The 24,957-nt window shown below is 35.5% G+C and overlaps 3 protein-coding genes across 3 annotated transcripts; 1 reads left to right on the top strand and 2 right to left on the bottom strand.

Moving 5' to 3' along the window:
• The first annotated feature begins 7,030 nt into the window (after positions 1–7,030).
• LOC120087607 (trihelix transcription factor GT-3b-like) lies at positions 7,031–10,354 on the top strand. The gene is made up of 2 exons (XM_039044434.2): positions 7,031–7,492; positions 9,440–10,354. Exons 1-2 carry the CDS (start codon positions 7,247–7,249, stop codon positions 10,028–10,030), a joined length of 837 nt encoding a protein of 278 aa, XP_038900362.1. The 5' UTR covers positions 7,031–7,246; the 3' UTR covers positions 10,031–10,354.
• A 115-nt stretch (positions 10,355–10,469) lies between these two features.
• On the bottom strand, positions 10,470–13,107 carry LOC120087613 (uncharacterized). Its single transcript, XM_090315101.1, has 2 exons — positions 12,890–13,107; positions 10,470–10,816 (listed from the first exon to the last, which is right to left on the bottom strand). The coding sequence occupies exons 1-2, from the start codon at positions 13,010–13,012 to the stop codon at positions 10,733–10,735; spliced, it is 207 nt and encodes a 68-aa protein (XP_090171227.1). The 5' UTR covers positions 13,013–13,107; the 3' UTR covers positions 10,470–10,732.
• A 973-nt stretch (positions 13,108–14,080) lies between these two features.
• Positions 14,081–24,511, bottom strand: LOC120085193 (LRR receptor-like serine/threonine-protein kinase FEI 1). Its single transcript, XM_039041084.2, has 14 exons — positions 24,183–24,511; positions 22,940–23,136; positions 22,393–22,528; positions 21,548–21,619; positions 21,359–21,430; positions 20,397–20,468; positions 19,779–19,850; positions 19,596–19,667; positions 19,378–19,475; positions 18,991–19,155; positions 18,545–18,877; positions 18,137–18,382; positions 17,585–17,718; positions 14,081–14,756 (listed from the first exon to the last, which is right to left on the bottom strand). The coding sequence occupies exons 2-14, from the start codon at positions 23,034–23,036 to the stop codon at positions 14,538–14,540; spliced, it is 1,788 nt and encodes a 595-aa protein (XP_038897012.1). The 5' UTR covers positions 23,037–23,136; positions 24,183–24,511; the 3' UTR covers positions 14,081–14,537.
• Between the last annotated feature and the right edge of the window lie 446 nt (positions 24,512–24,957).

Below are 24,957 nucleotides of genomic sequence, written 5' to 3'. Positions count from 1 at the left end.
CTTGGAACATACGATTTGATACTGCGATCAAGCCGTATGGCGTTGACCAAAATATTGATGAACCTTATGTCTACAAGAAGATCATCAACGCTTCAGTAGTCTTCTTAATGTTGTACGTAGACGATATCCTACTCATTGGAAATGATGTAGGTCTACTGACTGCAGTTAAGAACTGGCTAGCCACCCAATTCCAAATGAAAGATTTGGGAGAGGCTCAGTTTGTTCTAGGTATACAGATCTTTCGAGATTGTAAGAACAAAGTGCTAGCACTGTCTCAGGCATCGTACATTAACAAGATGTTGCTCAAGTACTCGATGCAGGACTCCAAGAGGGGCCTACTGTCGTTCAGGCATGGAGTCACTTTATCTAAGGACATCTGTCCTAAGATGCCTCAAGAGGTTGAGGAGATGAGACGGGTCCCATAGGCGTCTGTCATTGGGAGTTTAATGTACGCGATGATCTGTACTCATCCAGACATCTGCTACATTATGGGTATAGTCAATAGGTATCAGTCTAACCCAAGCCAGGGTCACTAGACTGCAGTGAAGAACATCCTCAAGTATCTTCGGAGAACGAGAGACTACATGCTCGTGTATGGTTCTAGGGATTTGATCCTTACTGAATACATGGATTCTGAGTTTCAGACTGATAAGAACTCCCGTAAGTCTACATCAGGGTCAGTCTTTACTCTTAATGGAGGAGTTGTAGTGTGGCGAAGCACTAAACAGGGGTGCATCGCCGACTCCACTATGGAGGCGAAGTACGTAGCAGCTTGCGAAGCTACTAAAAAGGTCGTCTGGCTTAGGAAGTTCTTGATAGAACTGGAAGTTGTTCCAAATATGTCTAGGCCTATTACCCTCTATTGTGATAATAGTGGGGTCGTGGCGAACTCCAAGGAGCCGAGGAGTCACAGGCGCGGCAAACACATAGAGCGGAAGTATCATCTAATCCGCGAGATAATGCATCGAGGGGATGATCGTCACGAAGATCGCTTCAGAGCACAATATTGTTGACCCGTTTACGAAGGCTCTCACGGCTATAGTGTTTGAGGGTCACCTACGGAGCATGAGTTTACAAGATCGCCCGCGGCTGGACTAGGGAAAGTGAGAGATGTTCTTGTACTAAGCTTTTATGCCCTAGTTTATTGTTTCGTACTAGTTTTATGTACACCCCACTTCGCTTTAGGAAAAATGGGAGATTGTTGGGGTTGATACCCTAAAGTCTCGTGTCCTATAGTTTGTAAACAGCTTGTACGAACACATGTGTTGTATAATATATGATATTTACTTCACATCTTGTTTTTTGCTCAATTGTATGTTTTATTTGCTTTACCACAAACCAATAAACTTAAAATCCCTGGTTATTTGCACATAACTTAAGTATGTATGTGGTGACATACAAGTGGATCATGTCTTGAGTGATACCCAAAATGGTCTATAGTATATGGATATAGGAGGGAAACCTTATCCTGATAATACTACGGATGTGGCCCGCTTTGTTGAATGGTGACAAGTATTGTGACTTGTCACAGATGGTCTGATCCTGATCATTCGTGTTGGGGACATGTGAGCAGGGGCATCCTATACAAAGAGTTTGTATAAGACCTGACCACAAAGTGTTAACGTCTCATTATATAACACCGTTCATGATAGAGAGTTCACTTCACTAGGATGACCATAGGTAACATGACCTCAATCCTGAGTGAGTTGGGAACTCCTGTCATTGAGGGCGGTCCTTTGATTTGTATGGGTGCGAGTGGCTAGGTCGCCGATTTAAATCTACCATTTTGGAGATTCGTCTGATTTGGGAGCTGGGAACTCAGCTAAACAAGATGGAATTCACTCCTTCCCCGAGGCAGGGGTAAGTAGATAGATAGCTCCCTTAAGGGCCAATTCCAGGGCTTGAACGATGTGGCGCCACGCACCTTCTCTTGGCCCAAGTGATGTTCACACATAGTTGGATTATGTTGTATTGTTCATTAGAGGAATCAGTGGTACTTAAGGAGTGAGATGTAACTATAGGGGCAAAACGGTAATTTGGCCCAGCTGTACTTACGAGCATCTGTGAAGGGTCATCGTACTCATGATTGGTTATATTCGATGGACACAGAAATATATTTGTGGTAAGAAGAGTTCAGCTGTTGGTCTTTAGTGGAATGCCTGACAGTTAACGGATGGTGGATCTTGTGGCTAAAGAGTTTAGTCAGCTATTCACGGACCGTTGAAGCTTCGAGCCACAGGTCCATTAGGTCCCCTGGATAGCTTGGATAAAGTCGAGAATCAGTATTTGGGTTAATTTTAAATGTTCAAATTGATAAGAGGAAGTTCGATTATATATAATATAATTGGACTGGTTAATTATATATGATATAATTGACTAAATGTATGAGATACATTATTTTGGAGGAAATTAGATATAAATATGATTTATATCAAGTAGAGGAGAAATTACTATAGTAGATATGTGATATCAAACTATAGGATAAGAATATAATGTGATTATATTTATTAATTATTTAATTGGTTAATTATATGATAATTGGCTTAAATTTTCTCTCGGACGTGTGTTAGTGGGAGCAGTCGCTTCAGTTATGGTAACCGAAGAATAAAATAAAAATTAATTTCATTTTTCAAAGGTTCGAAAAATTTGGCATCGGTGTGGAAACGTAAACGATCGCATAAGCCGAAAGCCTATACGATAGTCGCTCAACGCCTGAACGATCGCACACCTCGCGCCTAAACGATCGCATGCTTGTTCCTAAACGATCGCATAGTGTGCCGTGTTTTCGAAACGATCGTCTACCTTTTATTAAATGATCGCTTAGTAAAACCTACACGATCGTATAGCTTATTCTAAACGATAAACACTTAGCTATACGATAGCTTCCTTTTCCCTCCCACTTGCTTATCGTCTACAAGATTAGTGCATTCTCCAACCTCTACCAAACTCACCAAAGACCACACTTTGGATTCTCACTCTGAGAATACCAAGGGCTCCTTTTTTGTGGTGTCATCCCCGCTGCGTTCACTTGTTCGTGATAGTTCGTGTAGACGTTCGTGCTGCTGCAACCAACAAATTTGCTGGGTGATAGAGATCGCATAGAGGTCTTCCGCTGCGTTGAGTTCTAAAGCTTGAATAGGGTCTTCAACTGGTATGAGAATTCTTTCCCTTATATTTTAGTGTTCAAAGCATGCCTTTAACTACTATAATTTTGCATAACTGTATGTTAGAATGTATATGTTGTATTTCGGTCACGGTGAAATCGGAAAGATCCAAACGCGCTCATGGATGCTCTTCGTTAAGAGATCCTTCAATCCTTAAGTACCAGTGATCCCTCTAATGAACAATTAGTCATAGTCCTACTAGGATCAAACCCCTCTCGAGCCAGGAGAGAGTGAGACACCTCATCTTTCAAGTCCCAGAATTTACCCTTAGGGGATCAATTTATCTTCTTACCCTAACTATAAGGAAGGGGTGAATTAATTCTTGGTTATGTTCCCAGCTCCTCAATCAAATGAATCCCAAAAATGGTAAGCTTATTTAGAGATGTATAATTTTCTCACAGGGACAGGGCAACGCGGGGATTCCCCGATTAGGTGGGGAATGGGGGAGGGAGTGGGAAAAAAATTTTCCATGAGTTAAATTGGGATGGGATCCCCACCCCACCCCGATTAGCTTCTACATATTTATTTAGTATAATTATCTAATGTTATGTTATTATTATATAAATATTACATTTAAATTTCAAATTTAATTATTTATTGGGAAAGATAATGAATATGTTTAAATTGAATATTTAAATTTCGATTATATATGTGAATAATTTGATTTATATTGATTTCTTTCTACTAAAAAAATTCATTAGCTTTTTTAGGCCAAAATTTGAGTAATTTATCTTTAAATTCAAATTGTCATATAAAACTAACCATAATAAACAATTTAGTGATAAAGTTTATTATTTAATTAAAATTTGCTCACATTAGCGATTTAAATTAATTGAATTTTTACAAAGGGGAACCCGATCCCTACGAATTCCTTGCGAGAAATCCCAGCACCAATTCCCATGGGGAATTTCATAGAGATGGGGAATGAAATGGAGAGCGGGTACAGGGATGGGGAATAGCATCTCCGACCTCGCCCTGCCCCTTGGACATGTCTAGGCTTATTGAGTTAGCGAATCTGGCCACTCTCACCCATACAAATCAAAGGATCGCCCTCATAGGTAGGAGTTCACAACTCACTCGGGATTAAGGTCAAGTCACTTATGGTCATCCTAGTGAAATGTAAGTCTCTTCTAGCAACGGCGTTATAAAGAGAGACTTAACATTTCGTGGTCCGGTCTTTATACAAACTCTTTTGTATAAGATACTCTCGCTCACATGTCTCCACAAGAATATTCAAGACCAGATCATTTGTATCACTTTACAACAATTGTAACAACTACAAAGCGATTTGTATTAGTAGTGTTACCAAGATAAGGCACCCAACCTTATCCATATATTACAGACCATTTAAATTATCACTTAAACATGATCCACATGTATGTCTCCACATACATGTTTAAGTTACATCATATAACCTTGGATCTTAGGTTAATGGATTATTGTACAAGTAATATAAAATCAATCAACCATTGATTCAACTAACATAAAACTATGAGGCTTTAGGGCATACACCCCAATAATAATCCCAATAAGTTTTTCTTGAGATAAACTTAGGAAAATCAAAATTAGCTTAAAAAGTTTGAGGTTGATCCTTGAAAAACCTAGAGTTTGCCCCTAGAGCCATAATAATAGAAGAAAACCTAAAAATCAATCTACATGGTTTTGATAGTGAGATCTGAGAGTCACTCGAAAATTTTTTGAATCAAACCATTCTAATGACAATAAATTTAGTCAATCCTAAAGGAATGAGGAAGACCCTCAACACAAATCCATTATAAACATAGCACAACAATCCAACTATTTGTTCTGACCATTATGCTAAGATCTAACTTAAGCATCTAAGTGCATGTGGCAAACACTACACGGACATGTGTTATTTGGTTATTTTACAGGTGACCTCCCTAAATTATAAATTTATCGTTAGTGGCACATGAAGATCAACTGAGTTTTCTTGGCCAGATTTTACCATCAACAATAGGTATATAAGTAAGAATGATTCTCTTCATTGATATGAAACCTTTTAAGTGGTTTCAAAAACCTTGAAGGCTTATATCCAAAGTAGACAGTATCACACTTTTATGGAGATAGATGGATGTTCTATTGTCCTTGTCACACACAGAACTATTGTTGAATTTGCTGAGGATGGTAAGTTATTCCAATTTTTGTCCCATCTAAATTTTCAATTAACCACACCTCCCATTTATGATTTATTTCCTAAAAAGAAATAAATAAACCTCACTCTATTAATCATAATATTTCTCAAACCGTCCTTTTTAAGTTTAAAAAAACAAAAAGAAAAAAGAAATCTAATTACAAAATTTCATGTAAACTTCAAAGTCCAATGGCGAAAGAAATATTATATTTTTGCAAGTTAAGTTATAGTTGTCACATCATCACATTAACTACCAATTTGTCATGAACTTTTTGTTAAGTTAACTAATCGGATGGAACTAAAATTGTCGGTTTTAAAATCGAATGGAACTAAAAGTGTCGGTTTTAAAACTTCAAGTTTAGGATTGTGTTCGATTAATTTGTCATATGTTTAGTTTTGTAAAAAAAAATTGCAAGATTTGTAATGTTTCGCTACTACTCAAAATAACTTTTTAAAAATGAGTTTGAGAAAAGTTATTTCTAATCAATTAAAAATCAAATTTTACAAAAATGGTTTTTGAGTTAAATTGTGACTCCTCACAAATTTTCATAAATATATGAAAATTATCAAAATACTCTACACTATTCATTCCTAACCTATACATAGAAATTTATACGCAGAAACACTTTTGAGAAAATTTCGTCAAACAAACTAATGCCCTAATTCCAACTCATAAGGGGAGGCATACTCTTTTTTCCAATCCAAACAAATTTTTAAGGGACCGTTTGTTTTTCCGGAAGGTAGATAATCGGAATTTTAGATGTTCGAAATTATATATATTAGGAATATATATAGATGTCTAGCATTTTAGATTACCATGTTTGTTTTGTAAAAATATTTTTGCAGATATCTGTGAATATTCTGATAACTGTGTTTATTTTGTAAGATTTCTACTCGAAAATGTCTTAAATCTACATAAAGTTCCAAGAATGTCCTTACAACTATTTATTACTTTATAATTAATTTGTTATAATTTAAACTTATATAACATATTTGTTTTTATCAATTTGATTTTTTTAAAAAAAATTAATACAATTTATATTATTTTTATATGTTATTTTTCTCAATAAAACAATATATTATAATTTAAGATTTTTTATAAAATAAATATTAATTTAAACATAAATTTGAATATATTGCCCAAAAATAATGAGAATTATGATATAACTAAATATATATATATATATGATATACATGGTTGTCGGTATTTATTTTAATTATATAATGCACAGAAGAATAATATATATATATATGTAAAATAAGATAAAATGGAATGACAAAAAAGTAAAATAGGGATGCCCTAAAATCAAAAATCTGGAAAACCAAAAAGACATTCAAAACTCTCCAAATGTCCTTCGTCCGGACACCCAAGATGCTCGAGAATCTTCAGATGTCAGGACATCTCATACTACCGCAAAACAAACACAGTAATCTAGATATTCACTTATGAGAATCTAGAATACCCGCAAAACAAATGACCCCTAAAGGAATCTCTTATTTCTTTTTTTTTTTCCATTTATTGAAATTAGTGAAATAAATTTAGAAAAATTGTCGAAGAAATACCAATTACAACACTTGAAAAGTATATAGTATGCGGTGTAAAAAATAATAATAATAAAAAATAATTTTAAAAAAAATTGTATAGTTTGAAAATTATTGTTCTTTTTTTTTTTTTTTTTTTTGGGTATAAAAAAAGGTGTTTTATGAAGGTATCAAGTCATAGGTGGACCGAGTAAATTAAAAGATGGCCAAAATTCAACGATTCCTTCCCTTCTCAAAGAAGCAAGCCGGAAAAGGGCCGATGATGGAAATAAGGCCTTCCTCAATTTCAAATTTCCGCCATTAAACTTCTTCTCGGACGTCACCGATATCACCGTCATCCACCGTTCTTCTCTGAACCCGACCCCGTAACCCTACAATAGTATCAACCATGAGCTCGAGCGCGATGGCGGCCACGGCTCAGCAACACCAGTGGAGCGAGGAGGAGACGAGGGAGTTCATTCGAATTCGAGCCGACCTAGAGAGGGACCTGACGGCGGTTTCCACCGGAGAAGCTCCGGCCGCGAAGAAGAAAACACTATGGGAGATGGCAAGTGCTAGGATGCGAGAGAGAGGATTTTGGAGGACCGCTGATCAGTGCAAATGCAAGTGGAAGAATCTCCTCAGCCGCTACAAGGTTTGGTTCACTTTCTGATTCGGTATTAATTAGGAAATTTTTTTAATCTGTAATCTTATGTTACCTTTCAAGTGGACTCCTCCGAATCTGGACTGTACTTGCTTTGTTCTATTGATTCTTCTGGCAATTGATCGATGGAGTTTCAAATCGCCATTTCTGGTTGCAGATTCTTGAAGTTCATCTGGGAAAGCAGGACAAGGAGTCTTGTTGTCTTTGTTCAAAATATACGTGTTTTTGACCCTTCAAACTTCAAACATATATATTCTTTTTCCATAATTGAACTCCATTAGAAACTAACATTGAGATTTCTATTCTGAAACTTCCCTTTCTATCTACCATACTTTTCAACGTAATAAAAATGCATGCACCTCAAATAATTTGATCATTATGAATATCAAATTTTCATTGCTTTTCTGGAAAAAGATCTTCAGATTTCTGGGTATGTTAGTAATACGTTTGAATGGGAACAATTTTTGTTGGGGAGGCTTCTTTATAACAGTTTTTTAGTGGTTGATTTGCAAGAAAGGGTGGTGTTAAAGGGGCGGATGGAATTTACTAGACTAGGACATTAACACTAAGTCTCTAAATGCCAACCTTGTGGGCTGTATGGCACTTGAAAGTTTGGCGAAACAGATTTATCTTCGATAAGGAATGGCTTTGTAGATTTTCCATGGAGAATAGTATTCTTTAGCTTCCTGTAATTGCCTGTAACTGGAGGCTCTTCAAAAATATGGATGGAACTTTAGGATATTCATAATGATGTCTCTTTTCCAAGTAATTAACAGATTTGATTTTGCTATTGTCATGGCTTTCTTCATTTCTAGGACTACAGGAATTAAGAAACCCGTGACAACAGCAAAATTAAATATCTGTCGATTATTTGGAAAAGAGATCATTCTACTTTATTTCCTAGGTACATACTTCGTCAGATTGTGTCAAAACCTCCATTTCCAGTCTTTCTATCGTCAATCTTCTTGGTTGGTTATTCACCATGAAGTCAGGCACCTAAGTGATAAGATGATTCTAGATTATTACTCCTCTTGAATCTAGTAAATAGACTGCTCTTAAGTTTTCTCTTTTACATCTTTTTTGCATAATCTCTTGGTTACCAATGGACGGTCCTCTCAATTCTAATGAACAGATTTAACAGAGGAACCTTCTTATGCATTTGCAAGATGGCTCGTGCATGCATTGATAGAAACAACGACTTTGATTACTTTGTCCACAGAATTAAGGAACTTGTTTAAAATTAGTGCAAACTTATTGAGCAAGCTATTTGAATTAGGCAATTTTTTGCTTAATAGAATTTAATGTTAGTACCTGTTATTTAGGGTAGTTGCAAGGGATGTGGCTTAGTGGCTTAGTGGCTTAGTGGCTGATTAGAGTAAAGCTTATGTTACTATCTTCTCCTACACTTCAGAGCTGCATCATCCAAGGGATAAAACAGACCTTAGGCTTATGTTCCTTGTCTAAATATCCATACAAGTGTTCAACTTCCCTAGGGCCATATGCACCAGAAGAACTCGACTTCATTGACACTACGGTTCCCTGAATTACATAATGGGAAGAGTGGTAGAACAAGCAAGATGGTGTAGAGAGATTTTAACGTAGATAAACTAGAAATCTTTCTTTCTAATGCTCGTTTCATGCATAAGATCATTGAGCTCCTGCAATGTGAAGAAGAGCGGTTCTTTCGGGAAATTTTTCATTCATTAATCAATTTGGGTAGTTTCTCATCCATGCTAAGTTTCCTTTCATGTAATTTAGGCTGAGCTTATCATAGAATTCCAGTGATGAATTAGCCTGGAAATGGCTTGACATGTCAAGGCTAACCTTGGCCTAAACACAGTGAGCTATAGATATCCCTAGAACTTGAGGCAGTAATTTACAATACTCGGTGTTGATTAATCATAGTCATATGTTTCTAATGTTACAACGTTTGTACAGGGGAAGGAGACATCTCATAAAGAGTTTGACTGGCAATGCCCATTTTTTGAAGAAATTCATGAAGTTTTTGCTGAAAGGGGGAAAGCTATGCAACGATTGCTCCTTGAACCAGAAGCGGGTTCTATTGCAACAAAGAAAAGGGTGAGAGAGAGAAGTTTAGAAGAATATTCAGATCTCAAAGAACTCAATGAAGACGAAACTGAGGAGGAGATTCTCACTCAAAGCAACTCACAGAAAAGAAAAACTATAAGAACACTCCCAGCAAAGTCTTTAAGAGCAACCGATTCTAAAAGTTCTAGTAGCTCGGTTAGTAATGAAATTCTAGAAATGCTGAAGGGCTTCTTCCAGTGGCAGCAGAGGATGGAGATGGAATGGAGGGAAATACATGAGAGACATTACAACAACCGTCGATTGTTTGAGCAGGAATGGCGTGAGTCAATGGAGAAGCTCGAGATGGAGAGGTTAATGGCTGAGCAAGCTTGGAGGGAAAGGGAAGAACAGAGAAAGAAAAGGCAAGATATCCGAGCTGAAGGAATGGATGCCCTCTTAACAACCCTTTTTAACAAGCTCAATCGCCAAAATAATTTATGAGATAATGTGAAGACAAAGAGATGCTTCAAAGATACATAGTTGAAGTAATACTATTTTTTAATATAGTAAATATGAAAAGGTTCAGGTTTCTTTTTTTTCTTTGGGATGGCAGATAGTACATATGCAATTTTGTTTTACAAATGTCTTTAGTCTGATTGTATGCATAAAGAGAGAGCAGTTTTCTCCCAGGAATTTATAGCTCTTGCTTGAAAAATGAAATTGTAATGTACATTTTCAAGCTTATCTCACTAAGTTGTGGAAGACATTGGCCATCTCAAATTTACACTTCACAAAGTATAGCTTGAATTAAGAGTCTTACTACTATGCTCGATCCGTGTTACTTAATCAATAGTGACAATGTATCCATTTTTTTTTTTTTTTCTTTTTTAGAATTCATAGCAAAAGTTGAAAGAATCCCAACCGAATTAACAACACCACAAAAACAAAAAGCCATTTCTTAGGATTTGATATTTTCCAAGGCCAGAGAAGATTAGATTGGGGATCTGGAAAAGGGGCATATTAGAGTCTAGTTTATTTTACAGGTGACAGAATGACTCAACATTTTTTACCCTTACAAGTAAGTAGTACATTTTAACAGAAAAGTTGAAGACAACCAGAGCAATTTTCATTGATCTGAATAGAGGAGAACTTTTAAATGCCTTCAATAAAGCGAGACACATACTTCAACTTGAAAGCGAAGATTCAGCCAGATTCTGATGGTGGCTTTTCCTTTGGATGTTTGGAGCCATAATGATCACCCAGCTGGTTCTGATTTGCAAGCTGTACCTGAGGTAAGAAACAGATTATCAAATACACGGTTGTGGGGGGAAAATCAGAAATACTTCGAGTATCGAAAGCAAGGAGAAATCCTCCAGATCATCATAATATAATGTACTGTGCACTCGGAAACTTCAAGTAGAGGCATTCATCTTTATTTCCTATCATCACTCTCTTCTATATCTAATCATAAGCTCTATGAGTTTGTCCCACATGCAAAAGAAAAATATCAATCCAACTCCTACAAGAAAATTTTGATAGACATGATTCTAGTAGTAATGTGTATGCAGAGCATGATGTACACAAATTAAACAAGGAGAAGAATGAAGACTAGGCATCCACTTCTTCAAAAGCAAGAGATCAATCCACTTGCTAAACATAAAATTTATACAAACTGATTAATATCACAAAGTAAACATTATTAACATTCAACATGGTAAACGGACGTCTTAATATCCAAGACAGGTTTCTAAAAATAAGAATATAAAAAAACGGGACATATATCATGTAAGATGATATATAATTAAATTTACCTTCACCCATCAACTTAAGCTTTTGGGTCAATCGGTGATTTAAGATTATCAATTTACACCCCTCAGGTTGAGATTGTATCAATTTAAACCCTAAACTAATATGTATCAATTTAAACCCTAAACTTTGGAGGTTATATCAATTTAAACTCCAAACTTTTATACGTGTATCAATCTTAACCCTTCATTATGATTTATTTGGATAATCTTATGAAAGTTCATGATTTAAATTGATACAGTTATGAAAGTTCAAGGTTTAAATTGATACACTACCGAAATTTCAAAGTTTAAATTGATACACTTGTGAAAGTTCAGGTTTAAATTGATATAATTATTAGTCTAGGGTTTAAATTGATACAACCCCCAAAGTTCAGGAGTATAAACCGATATTTGCCTTAAAAAAATTTACATGATTGGGTCTTATGCCCCGTTGTTTGCTGCTTATGTCTTAGAGATGATGCATATGTGAATAATTTGTTTTCCCCATTGCTACTTTGCTTAGAGGTTGGATATACATTTTAAATGAGATATGGATATCACTTTGTCTGCCTAAAAGTGTTGATAATTGGCTGATAGAAGCTCCCAGGGGCTGAAGTTTCAAAGGCAATAATCTTTGAAGATAAGATTACTTCTTTTGATACTTCTTTTGATACTTCTTTTGATACTTCTTTTGATTGTGTGCGGTTATCGGCCTCTGGTTGGTGTTCTAATCACTCAGTTTTTGTTTTTTGTTAGCCTTCTAATGATCATTAACAATGGGAAGGCTCTCCTTTTGTAATATTCCTTTAGCCTCTTTTAAGGCAGGGTTTCCTCTATCCTGTATTCTAGGTTGTTGTCTCCCTTTCTTGTGTATATACTTCTCTATTTCTTATCCAAAAAGTAAATGCTCAACAGACAAATTAGCTACCCAAAGGAGTAAACGAAAAGAGAAATCATCCGAAGAAGTTTCACAAATACAGTAATGAGTTTGGATTTCAGATTATCAAGTTCTTTTTTCACAACAATCTCAACTCAAGCACAATTTAACTAATCCGTCCAAAGAAACACACAACTACACAGCAATTCTTGCAACAAGAAAACTTCTCAAGACAATATCAGAGCTACACATAAAAATTATTGTATCATAGTTTTTAATTACTAATTAGTATCTCAAGTAGATGGCGACAACAGCTTGTAGAATATTTATAACTCAAACCTCACGATTACCTAAATTAAGGTTTGAACAGTTTCCAGATCGATTAGCACATAATAATACGTTCAATCCTACCAAACCCTAGAACAAATGATCAGCGAAAATGATCTATGGATTCAAGCCTTGACTTAAAGGGGGAAAAGAAGACCAAAATTAATCAAACTCCAATAAATTTCATATCAATTGAGACCAACGCAACAGCAATGTCAAGTGTATTATAACCTAGAACAGAAAACAAGCAGGAAAAATGACATAATGAGATTAATAAGATTTTGCTCCAGAATAAAAGAAACGAACAAACACTCAAATCCAATGGAGAATATGATAGAAACAAAGATTCAAGAAAATAAGAAGAAGAACCTTGCAAATAGGGCAGATGACTTTGAGGGCAACGGCTCTGGCCTCAAGCTGTGAGCCTTTGGGCTTCTGATTTTTCTCCGCATTTCGTTTCTGAGCTTCGATCTTCTGCTTTCCTCGGGTCATCTTCTTCGTTCAAAATTTCGAGCAGAAGAAGAAGAAGCGGACGATTCGATTCCTACTTGGGAAATTCTGATCACAAGAAATTATGAGTTTTATGTCACCATATAAATAAATAAATATTGAAAGATACCAAGTTGACCGAATCTAGAAAGACAAAATTATCCCTTCTTATTCCCTCTTCTTCATTACCATTCTCATTTAACACAATCATTTTTTTGTCAATTTACTTTTATAAATCAAGATAATAGAGTACCCTATATAATTTTTTGTTTCTTAGGAAAAGAGATAAAACAAATCGCATTGCAATATAACGTTTCAACCTACAAGCGATGAGAACTACTCTAGGTACGACATTTGAAGAAGTGAAGAAATTTTCGAAAGGTCAATGGCTTAATTTTGGAAAATTTGTACCGATGACTCGAAAATTAAACCAAAATTGTCAAAAAAAAGCTAAAAATGTAAAATAAATCTATTTCTAAAAATTCAGAATTAAAAAGGTATATTTTCAAAACTTAAAGATTAAATGGGTAATGGATTTATTCTTATAAATTTATTTGTCATGCAAAAATATATACCTCATTTAATGAGTTTGGTTTTGCATAATATAATACTACATGATATCCGTTGTTTCATCCTATGAGAATATGTATTTCATTTAATACGAACTTTGTTGTCAAATACACTTGGTATATACATATATATATATATATATATATAATACAAACTCATCAATATAAATGATATTGTTAATTTAAATACAAAACTGGGATCAAAGAAGAAGATTATGATTGAACCTGTTTAATTTATCTAATATAAAAAATAAATATACCAAATTATACCCAACATATCAAATAAATGTCTCACTTGTAATATAAACCCTTGTAATGTTCTTTATCCAATTGAGTGGGAGTATAGACGTAAATGATCTAAAAGAAACAGATTTCTAAATGTTGCCACTAAACAAGAAGTGTAAACTTCTTTTTTAATATGGATCTTTAGTTACATCTAATTATATGGTTATCCCAAAAATAAATAAATAAAACGATAAAAAGAAATGAAGGATCCAAAAGATTATTATAATCAATGTGCTGATTCCATTTAACAAAATCACACTTTACAAAAAAAAAACAATAAAAGGAAAGTGATGAATAACTTAACGAGCAATTTGATTTGTACAGTTGCTCATGTTCAACCAATTCCAAGAAAAGGAAAAAAGAAATTACAATTGAGGCAAAAGTGGAAATTACAAGTGGAACTTTCTCTCAAGTAAGAATCATGCACATTAAAGCATATCATTAAATAGTAAAAGGAACCTTAGAGATACCATTAAGAATTCGATGAAACTACTCATAAGAGAACAACAAATGGATGGCAATGGTAGACAGCAGCAGCTTCCAATTTTTTAATGAATCTATAAGTGAAATCGAGAGACGATTCATTCTCCACGCCTGAACATCGGGCACTATTTCTCTGAGAAAATAGCAATATGAAACAGACTCCATCATATTTTACGCTTCTTTCTATACTGTTAATCAGAATTTGAATCGTCGAAGTCACTTGGGCATGGTGTCATAACCTCGGATTCAAAGAACTGTACTACTCGGTGCATGGTCGGTCGGTCGTCTGGACTAGAGGAAACACACTGAATAGCAAGCCTTAGCAATGAGTCGAGAGTTTCCGACTGTACTCCTTCACATTGTGGATCAACTATTTCTCGTTGCCTATTCTCCGTGACAAGAAAATTTAGCTGTAAAAAGAAGAGACGGATTAGTTATGCAAGGAAAAATAGATCTTGTGTAAGCTTATCTCTTGCAGTAAGATTTGCAAAATAATCTTCGAAATTTAGACCTCTGACAGCCAATCTAGGCTTTTTGCTAGAGAGGATTATTTTAGGTTAAAATACCATTTTAATCCCATTACTCTAAAGTTTGTTCAATTTTAGTCCTTATATTTTAAATTGTCCAATTTTAGTCCCTCTGCTTTCAGTATATCTTAAATTTAGTCCACATTACTAGTTTACTGTTGATTTTTTTAAATATATATATATGAGGTTGTTTGGGAGGTAGAAATGTAATCAGGATTATTGAAAATCAGATGAGTGTTAGAATGCACAAGGAATCGAGGACAGAATGGAAATGGGACCCAAAATACTCAATTCAAACATGGGTTTTTTATTATATTACAATCCAAACTCATTACATTGCAGGCCCCCAAACAGTCCCTTAGCATTTTTACTATAAATTTTGGCATTTTTACTATAAATTTTGAAAAAGTTATTCACATGTTGTATTTTCTTACATGAAAATTATTGTTATTATTTAATTGATTTCAGTAAAAATTAATGTGGGGGGACTAAATTTAAAATTTATTTAAAGTACGGGAGTAAAATTGAACAATTGAAAGTATATTAACTAAACTTGAATAAATTTCAATGTACACGGACCAAAATGATATTTTAACCACAATTTTATTATTTATAAATCGCCTTCGTTGTCAACCACTATATTGATTGGTTGCATCAGAGATATATCCATGCAAGTGTGGCTACAACTCATTAAAGCATTGTACTTTGGGACACGACTTTAGAGAGAGTTTCTACTGATTGTAGAAGAAGAGTTATGAGTTTGAAGGATAAGGATTCCAGAAGAAAGGTCAAAATTGTGTAGAGCATATTTTTTTCATTCTGCAATGTTATAGAGCTCAAGGTAGGGACACGGTAAAGAGACAGTTTAGTAGGAGCACCCCAGGAACCGTCCCTTGGGGTGTCAAGCTTTGTGATAGAATTGAAACTGTTGAGATCAGATATAAGGAAGAGATAGGTATCATTCTCTTAGAATTCTGGTAATGAAGTAGATTCATCAAAACCAAAAAAAATTAGATTCTATTCTTTTTATGTTTAGAAATGTCATTCCACTCTTCCTTATCTCTGTTCAAAGTTCCTCGGTCAAAATATTCCAAGTAGGAAAGGATCAGGATGAACTTTTTGTGAGAATGAGACGAGGGAAAGAGGTGGTCTCAACTGGGTTGAGAGGGAGGTCATTTCTAAATTGTTTAATGAGGATTGGTTGGGTATAAATGTTTTTCTTTAGAGTCAAAGGGGTGACATCATATAACTGTGACTTGTGAGCAAGTATTGTGTCTCTCTACTAGGTGTGGAGGAATCAATTGCAACTAAAGAAGAATTCATGAACCCATAGAAACTCTCGCTGCCTTTCACATTTGACAATTACGTATAAGTCCCCTGTACTCTGGCATTCACGTTCAATTATGAACCACTGGAATGGTCTCTCTTTCAGTATCCTTTTCCCTCAGGCTATACGACCTCTCTATTCAAAAGGACATGTTTACTTCCCATCGCTTAATATAACCTCCCTCACTCTTGCTTCGTTGCTTCTTAGTGACGATTCCCTTTCCTTTCCTCAACCTTCCTTTCTTTGTTACTCTGAGGTCATATGATATTGGAGATTTTTCTACAAGAGATTGTAAGATAGCTTTCTACAGACCTTTTTCTTTATATGAAACCAGACAAAAAGAAGAAAGAACAATCTAAAGGCTGGGGACACTGAAATTAGCATGAGTACGTGGAGCTGAAGCTTTTTTTTGGGAAGAAAGAGTATCTGAAGATCCTTATCTTGTGAAGTCATTTGCCGTTGCTTTTGAGCCATTCTTTAAGGATGATGTCAAAGATAATTTGACTGTCCCTTCTCAACCACTACCGCCAATTATAATACCTTTCTCAGTTCCTTCAAGGTTTTTCATCTTCAATTAAGGTTTGTGGAATACACAACTCAAAGAAATTCACCCTTTATCCCCTCTTGTAAAGATCTAAGGAGTTGTAGCAGTTGGATCGTCAATAAGAGTTGGATTTTTTGCTTCCAACATTAGAGATCAAGGGAGTACTTTCAAAGAGGTTGCTTTAAAGAGGGTGGTTGGACTTTTGTTTGTTGTTTTCGGAAGAGCTAAGCAATCGCGGTTTAATATCACTTGGTGAGACTTTGTTACGTAACTTCGTTCTCCATTTGGAAGGTGTTAGAGCCAATAGGCGGGAGTTCCTTTTCAAGATTTCTTGGTGTTGGTTCCTCAAAAGCTTCTTTCATCAGGCTTTTAGTTCGTGCATCGTCGATGAGTTTTTAGTTTACTCTTTGTTGGTCTTTTGAGGAGAATAATCTCATAACTTAATTACCTAACCCTGTTTATTCTCCTCGGGAGATGTATGGCTTTGTTTGGCGACCTGAACACACCTAGACTAACCTCATAACTTAATTACCTAACCCTACAACATTTAGTCACCTAGAAAACTAGTAAGATATTAAATCCTGAGATGTTACCACCATAACTTCCACCATCGTTACTTAAAGAGCCATTCCCTCTAAGCTCTTTGATGTCTAGATCAAATCATAAAACAATTTTGAAACAGAATTCAAGTGAGGATTGACAAGGCTATATGACCTGCTATGTCATCACTCACCGACACTAATATAAGTGGATACTAGGAAGATCTAGTTATAAGTGGATAAATAAATTTTCTCCAAAAAGATATAAGAGTTTACAAGAAGCTATAGGGGAAATGCATACCCAGCCAACAATGTTCAGGCCTTTCTCAATAAATGATGCATCCGTAGGTCGTTTTCCACTCAGTACTTCAAGTACCAGAACTCCAAAACTATATACATCAGTCTTTTCAGTTGCCCTACCACTTTGCATATATTCTGTCAGAACAGAAATTACAAGAGGTGAGAGATTAAAATATTAAGAGAAGAATAAAAGCATGGACTAAACAAAAAGAAAGGCATCAAACAAAGGGGAGGCCACAAAAATTACAAATGGCGGCTTCATTTATGAAGAATAAAAATAAAAATTAAAACTAATATATAAAAAATTGCAACTATGTTTTATTGCCAGTAGCGAAGAAGACCATCAATATTAGTGCAAATTCATCAGGTTATGATGCTAAAATCACTGAATGCAAATTGTAGATTCTGAAGAAAAGCATTATATGACAGAACTCTAAGCATCATGCGGCCAATAGATAAATTGGAAGAACAGCAGAGCAGCCATTTGTAATCATTATTTCATCACGAAAAGAAATTATTGCCGAACTCCCAAGAAATCCTAAAGACGGCTTACCAGGGGCCAAATAACCAAATGTTCCGGCAACAATGGTTGTGATGTGAGATTTATCATCATCCAGAAGCTTGGCAAGTCCAAAGTCAGAAACTCGAGCATCCAGATTGCCATCAAGTAAAATGTTGCTTGACTTGATATCCCGATGTATGATTCTGGGTGAACAATCATGGTGCAGATAGGCAAGCCCTTTTGCTGCCCCCAATATAATATTCAAGCGTGTGTCCCAATCTAATTGCTCAGATCTTTCTGTAAGGCATTATATGCATGAGATATATTTAAATGACATACTGAGAGGAAAATTTACCAAACAAGAATTCAAGTAGATACATCATGACGGATAAATGCATAGTTGTTGACTGATGTGCCTCTTTTAAAGAAAACCTGATGATGTGAGGAAGAGAGTCTCACCATGAAGGGCCTCATCAAGGCTTCCCCCCGATAGATAATCATAAATCAACAGTTTTGACGTGGGAGAGTTGCAATATCCTCTCAAATTAACAAGGTAGCGATGCTTCAAACTTCCAAGAATTTCAAGTTCCCTCTCAAAAAAGTGATCAAACCCCTCATTTATCTTTACAATATTTTTCAAAGCAAATACATTGCCATCATCCATTGCAAGCCTGTAAACTGTTCCAAAACCCCCAGAACCAATTATGTGTTCCTCATTCAAGGTTTCCAACTTCTTCATGATGTCTTTTGAAGAGTATGGCAAGTCTCCATGAAACATCACAACGGATGCACCTGTAGAAGTCAGGCTATGGTCATCGAGATGCTAAAACCTTGAAACTATGAAGAATATTGACATAAACAACAAGAGACCGCAATATAGGCCATAAAATTGTAAACAACAGTACCTCCACCAACATCCTTTGCAAGACCTTTCTTGTCATTTTTGCCAAATCTTTTGTAAAGAAAGCAACCCCAGAAGCACATAAGAGCAACAAGTAGTAGTGCCCCCACTGTAGCTGAGGCACTTATGAGCAGCCGGCCAGAATACTTCTTCCTCATTTGATTTTGGGCTACAGAAAAGGAAAATAGAATGACTAAGAACTTAACAACATAAGCTATCAACAAAATTCAAAGAAGGAATTTCAAAGCACTCATATGTATGATACTTAAGTGGAGAACATTTGAGACAGACAGGCCAAAAATGAAAAGATGCAACATAATAACGGAAATTAAATGATGCACAATCCCGTGAACTATCCAAATTTCACATGACCAACTATCATAATGATCACCTGAGCTTGGGGACTCAGAATTTGTTCCAGATCCGGGATTATCATCTTTGCAAATGACACTAACTTGTTTCCCACACAAACCACGATTTCCGACAAAGCTGCAAATCAATGTACTTTCTTGTAAAGTGGTTAATGTATTTGCAATAGTGCTTTAATAAGATAGGGATGTGCTCTCAAGTAGAAGTTAACTCATAAGGCTTTGAATATGCAGTACTTACGAAGTCTCCGAAAACTTGGAAAGAACACCATCAGAAGGAACTGGTCCAATTAAAAAATTTGACGACACATTGCTGTACAAGAATACATGCCAGGCATAAGGGTCACATAATGGAAAAATAAATCCAATGGAAAGGACTCGTTATTAAACACTATAACAAACATTACAACGTAAGGCCACTTACAGAATAGCCAGCTTATCCAAATTCCCAAGGGACGTTGGGATATTTCCACTAAGTGAGTTGCTAGAAACGTCTCTACAACATCAGAAGAAAAAAATATATATTAAAACCATTTTCTCTACCAAAAGGTCAAATTCTCATTGATTCTTTGTCTAATTTGTCTAGGTGTAACAATTCCCAACTTTGTATTTTTAGTAATACAGTAGTGGTAAAGTAGCAATGAATGATTGGATATGTTTATTTCTAACAAGCTTTAAATTAGCAACTTTAATATTATAATTGTACATATTCTTGGAAGAATAATTAGCCAGCATGCCTCTATTCCAAGCTTGTCCAAAATTTCAACATGTCCATACGTGTCATGATAGCAAGTTCTTTATTTAGTATAGTTTTATTTTCAACCAAGCATCCCATTCTTGGAAACTGATGTAGAGCCGAAGATAACCTTAACTACTGTCTTGCATGGTAATGATCAAACTAAGTTAGAGTCTCAAAACCCCAAACATCAATTCTTAGTTTTGGATAATCTCTATTAGTACTCCTTTAGGTGGAAATCATTCCTTGAAGCCTTCAACAACACAAAAATTGAAAGATCATAGAAACATGAGATAAGCAACTTACAACATTTCCAACTCCGAAAGGTTTCCCAGCTCATAGGGAATCACTCCACTTAGATAGTTTCTTTGCAAGAACCTGTGGCAGACAGATGATTATTTACCTAAAGTATCCTGAGAACATGGCAACATTAACAAGGAATTGGAGAAACTAAGAAGATCAAAGGAAAAAATTAAAACAGCAATCTACTAATAGTAGTATGAGCTGAATAATTGACTATTCTAGAAATCCTTTTTTTAAAATGGAAACAAAAACTTTCATTTAGATAAAAATGAAAGAATATATATAGGCATACAAACAATCAGCCAACTAAAAATTCCCCAGCTACAAGAAGGGGCTCCAACTATACAAAATAAAACCTATAGGATAGTTACAAAAGTCCTTGAAATCAAAGCCAGGAGGGAAACATAAATCTAAAGACCTCACTTCATTAGGATCCCTTTCCAACCCCCTAAACACATGATTATTCCTCCCCCCAAAGATTCCCAGGAGCCATAAAAATCAACCCTTCTCACAAAAGAGCAGATGGAGAGAAAATCTCCGATCATATCACCAAATTCCCTATGCCATGCTAGGAAAAAACCATAAGCTGAAAGAATTCGCTCCACACGGCTCGAACATTATTTATTTTCATTTTTCATTTTAATTCTTCTAAAGAAGGTATAACTTTAGTCGACTTTAACATAGCTAGTGGTCAAGGGTTGCAAAAGCTCGGACCCTAAACCCACTTTGATTGTAATACTAAAAAGAAATAACATGTTACAGCATTTAAACATGAAAGGTACAACTTTAAGTTTCATTCTCACATTCCAGACAACGTTTCAGGTCAAAACACTTTACCACCATACTGTTTTCCATCTCCACATGCACAGGCACAAAGGGGAAGGGAAAAGACAAAAAAAATAACTTTACATCTGCCAGACAACATTTAAATTCAAGGGAGGAAAACAAAAGAAACAGGCACATACATTCCCTGCAACTGCGAGCAATTTCCCAGTTCTGATGGTATTGTTCCATATAGGTTGTTGTCCGAAAGAGTCCTGAAATAAAATGAATACTATAGATTATCAGTAATCCATATGCAAACTTTCGGAAATATATGCATGCATCAGCAACCTCATAGATATATTTATAGAAGAAATCCTCATAAAACGTACAGGGTCTTCAATTGGTCTAGCTTCCCAAGTTCAGGTGCAATGAACCCACTCAATTTGTGACTTGCAAGCTTCCTGGATGATTGGGCAAAAAAATGAAAACAGTGTCATCCAATGCACAAATGTTTCCTACTAAAAGAACAAACGGGCCAAAGGTAAAGTGTTCAAATAAACTTTAGCATCAAATCAGACTTCAAATTTTGCCTCCTTTTAGTACAAGAAGAATGTTTCTTAATGAGGCAAAACATTTGACAATAAGTTCAAAAATTAAACTAATCTTCCAGCCAAGAACTTCTAAAGCATGGGGAGCCAAAATCTAAACAACTGCAGTGTCTCCTAACTGGAAAAAGAAATTCAGCAATGTAATGAAGTCGTGATTCTTCAAGCTTAATATAAAAAATTATTTCTCCACTTTAAACAAATTCACAAACAGTTAAGTTGAATGATTGTAGCCTCCGTACCTGCAACTAGAACTATGCATTTATGAACGTACTTATTTCGTCTATAAAACTTTTCCACACAACATTCTCATATCGAAATTTTATGTATTTAATGAGGAACTGGAAAGAGGGACCAGGGGGAAGAGGCATCTTCTCAGCCTGAAACAGGACTTATAAATTTCCCCCCAGTAATTATAACCATGAAAGTTGACAGTTACAAAAGTCCCGACATAGAGTACCAGCTTGGGGTTATAATCTGTAAAGTAAATTAAAAAAAATCTTGAAAAAGGTTTCTGTTTCTTTTCAGCCAAACTGCGCCATGTTAAACTATAGACCAAACTATAGACCTTAATAGAGGTGGCGGCTTAAGCTTTTTCAAAATGGTTTCTCCTACTTTTTGAAACTCACAATGAGATTACTCTCTTCGTCTTTGGATCGCAGATCACTCCTGTCCAGTTACAAGGGTTTGGATCCTCCGGTCTCCACTGAAAGATGACTCCATCAGAACTGGCAACTGCCATCCTAAAGCTTAGAAGTGCCTCACCTAGAGATCAAAGATAAGATAATGCAAGTGACCAATATGAAATAGAATGAAAGGAAGAAAATTAAATGGAATGGAGCATGCATTGGTTTTACTTATAGGGTGAGAGAGAAATGTACAATCATACAATAATTATATATTTTATTTACATTTAAAATTTTCAAGTCAAATGTACATTCAAAGATAACTGTTAATTCCAAATTTAATAGTCAAATGATGATGACAAACAAGCCAAGTAATAAAGAACTAAAAAAAAAATTTAAGAAACCACTTGAACCATGTCCCTAACATGAGACAAGGACCAGATAGATGTAGAGTGGGATGGGACATAGTTTATCCTTAAATATATGGACAATGGTTGAGTTAATATGAAGACAAGAAATGCCACAAACTTTTACAAAGTACGGGAATTACCATCAGGCGTGAGGCCAGTGCTTTGATTCATTGTCATACAAAGAAGTAGAGCGTGAAGAACCAAAAAGCCAGAACATTTGACCAGACAGATGCCCATGGTGGCTCTGGTCAAGGGTGAAGTGTCTACAATAAATCATCTGACAGAACAAGCTCACAAACAGTTTCCTTGGACATGTGGCACCTTGGTTGAAGGCAAGCTGTTTCAGAAACACAAATAAACAGACGGACACATATTCAATTATTTTTGTCTCAAAAAAGAATAAGAGAAGAAGAAGATGAAGAAAGAAAAATGATGTCCTGAACAATGTACAAACCAATTGAACAATAATGAAAAAGATACCCGCATCTAAGTAATGAATAAATATCAGTGCTAAAGCCAAATGTTATTACTCTATTCTGATCAACTTAACAATAATAACAAAGATCCATTAGTAACTAAAGGAAAATATACTCCTACTTCCACACAATGAGGTATGTCAATTAACACCATGGCTCATTTCGCCAAATGCGGGCCAGAAAACCTCTCACTTCCAACAGGGAAACACAATAGTGGCTAAATTGAGAGATCATAACCAAACTTCATCACAGAGATCGTTTTTCATTAATTTGTTGGAGAGGAATCCAGAAACAATGATATTGATGGAATTTGTAAAAGAAAAAAGGAAAAATCGAGTAGCCCTTCCCCATAAATTCTACAATTGGATTCCAGCATCATTGTTTATCAAAATCAATCTTCATCACGGAAAACAATAGAACGAATGGAATAGAATAGTTAGCCGCGACATATTGCAGGAAGCATGAGTGTTAAAATCAACAAATTAATACTTTAATTAAAAACTAGGTAAAACCTCAAATCATGTAACGAATCTTTCTCAGCCAAGCAAGACTTAAATATCATAGTATTCAATAGATGCAGTACCGAACCAGAACTACAACTACTCTCCACTCGTAACTGCTCAAACCAGAAAAGGGAAAACAGAACCTAAACTAAAAAGCTCGAAATAACACAATCTCAGACTTCAACTCCACAACATTAGAGAACGAAAAGCGCGAGAAGTGTAGGCACATTCAACAATCACAATCCAATCCAATCCAACCCAATCCAGTCCAAAATCCTATCTAACAGAGTAGCCAATTAGTTGAGGAAAACAAAAACAAAATCAGGCGTTTAACGGCGGAAAAGAAAGGAAAAACAAAAAGGGAAAGCAAGTGACGAAAAGTGAAAAGTAAAACATGCAGGGACCTGTAATACGATCTTAGATCCAAGTTGAGAGAAATGCAGGTGAGGAAGAGAGAAGGTTCCAAATCGTTGGTCCGTGAGAGCTTTTGGCAAAATCTATCTATCACCGAGAGGCTGAGTTTGGGGCTTGCTTCCAGAGAGAGAGAGAGTGATGACGAGAGTCGAGAGCAAGTGGAATATTCGACAGAGAGGCATTGGAGCGAGACTGAAGAGGCGCTGTGGCACGTGCGAAGGGGGATGTTTTCAAGCGTGTGACCGACTGCCCCCATTTTCGCTTCACATTCTCTCTGCCGCTGCGGCTTGTGTGAGTGAGGGCCAATGCCGCGTCTCCCACTAATCTCATCTCATCATCCCGATGTGATCCTATCCCTTCCCTTTCCCTCTGCTGATCTGGCATACTCCCTTTTTCTCTATCATTTTCTTTAGTTCAACTATAATAAGTAAGGAATTAGGAGTCTACACTCAAATCACAAAAATGGAATCGTTTATAAAATCGAATTGAATACTTACTAAAAATTGAAATCTGCAATTCAATCCAATTTAATATAATTCTAAAATCGAATTATGGAGTTTGATTTGATTTTAAATTTGAAGATCGAATTAAAATCAAACTCAACCGTATTAATTTAAAATTATATATATATATATATATATATATATATATATATATATATATATATATAACTCTTGCTACAACACATGCATGTTCTAGCCCATTTTTTATGCTTTTGGAGTCTAATAATTGTGGGTTTCTATAGGCCTAAAGGAATGTTTTATA

The sequence above is a fragment of the Benincasa hispida genome, chromosome 1 (genome assembly GCF_027475165.1).
Source record: "Benincasa hispida cultivar pf3 chromosome 1, pf3_genome.v1.1, whole genome shotgun sequence".
In the NCBI taxonomy this organism is placed as follows: domain Eukaryota; kingdom Viridiplantae; phylum Streptophyta; class Magnoliopsida; order Cucurbitales; family Cucurbitaceae; genus Benincasa; species Benincasa hispida.
This window is presented reverse-complemented; position numbering and strand designations above follow the sequence as displayed.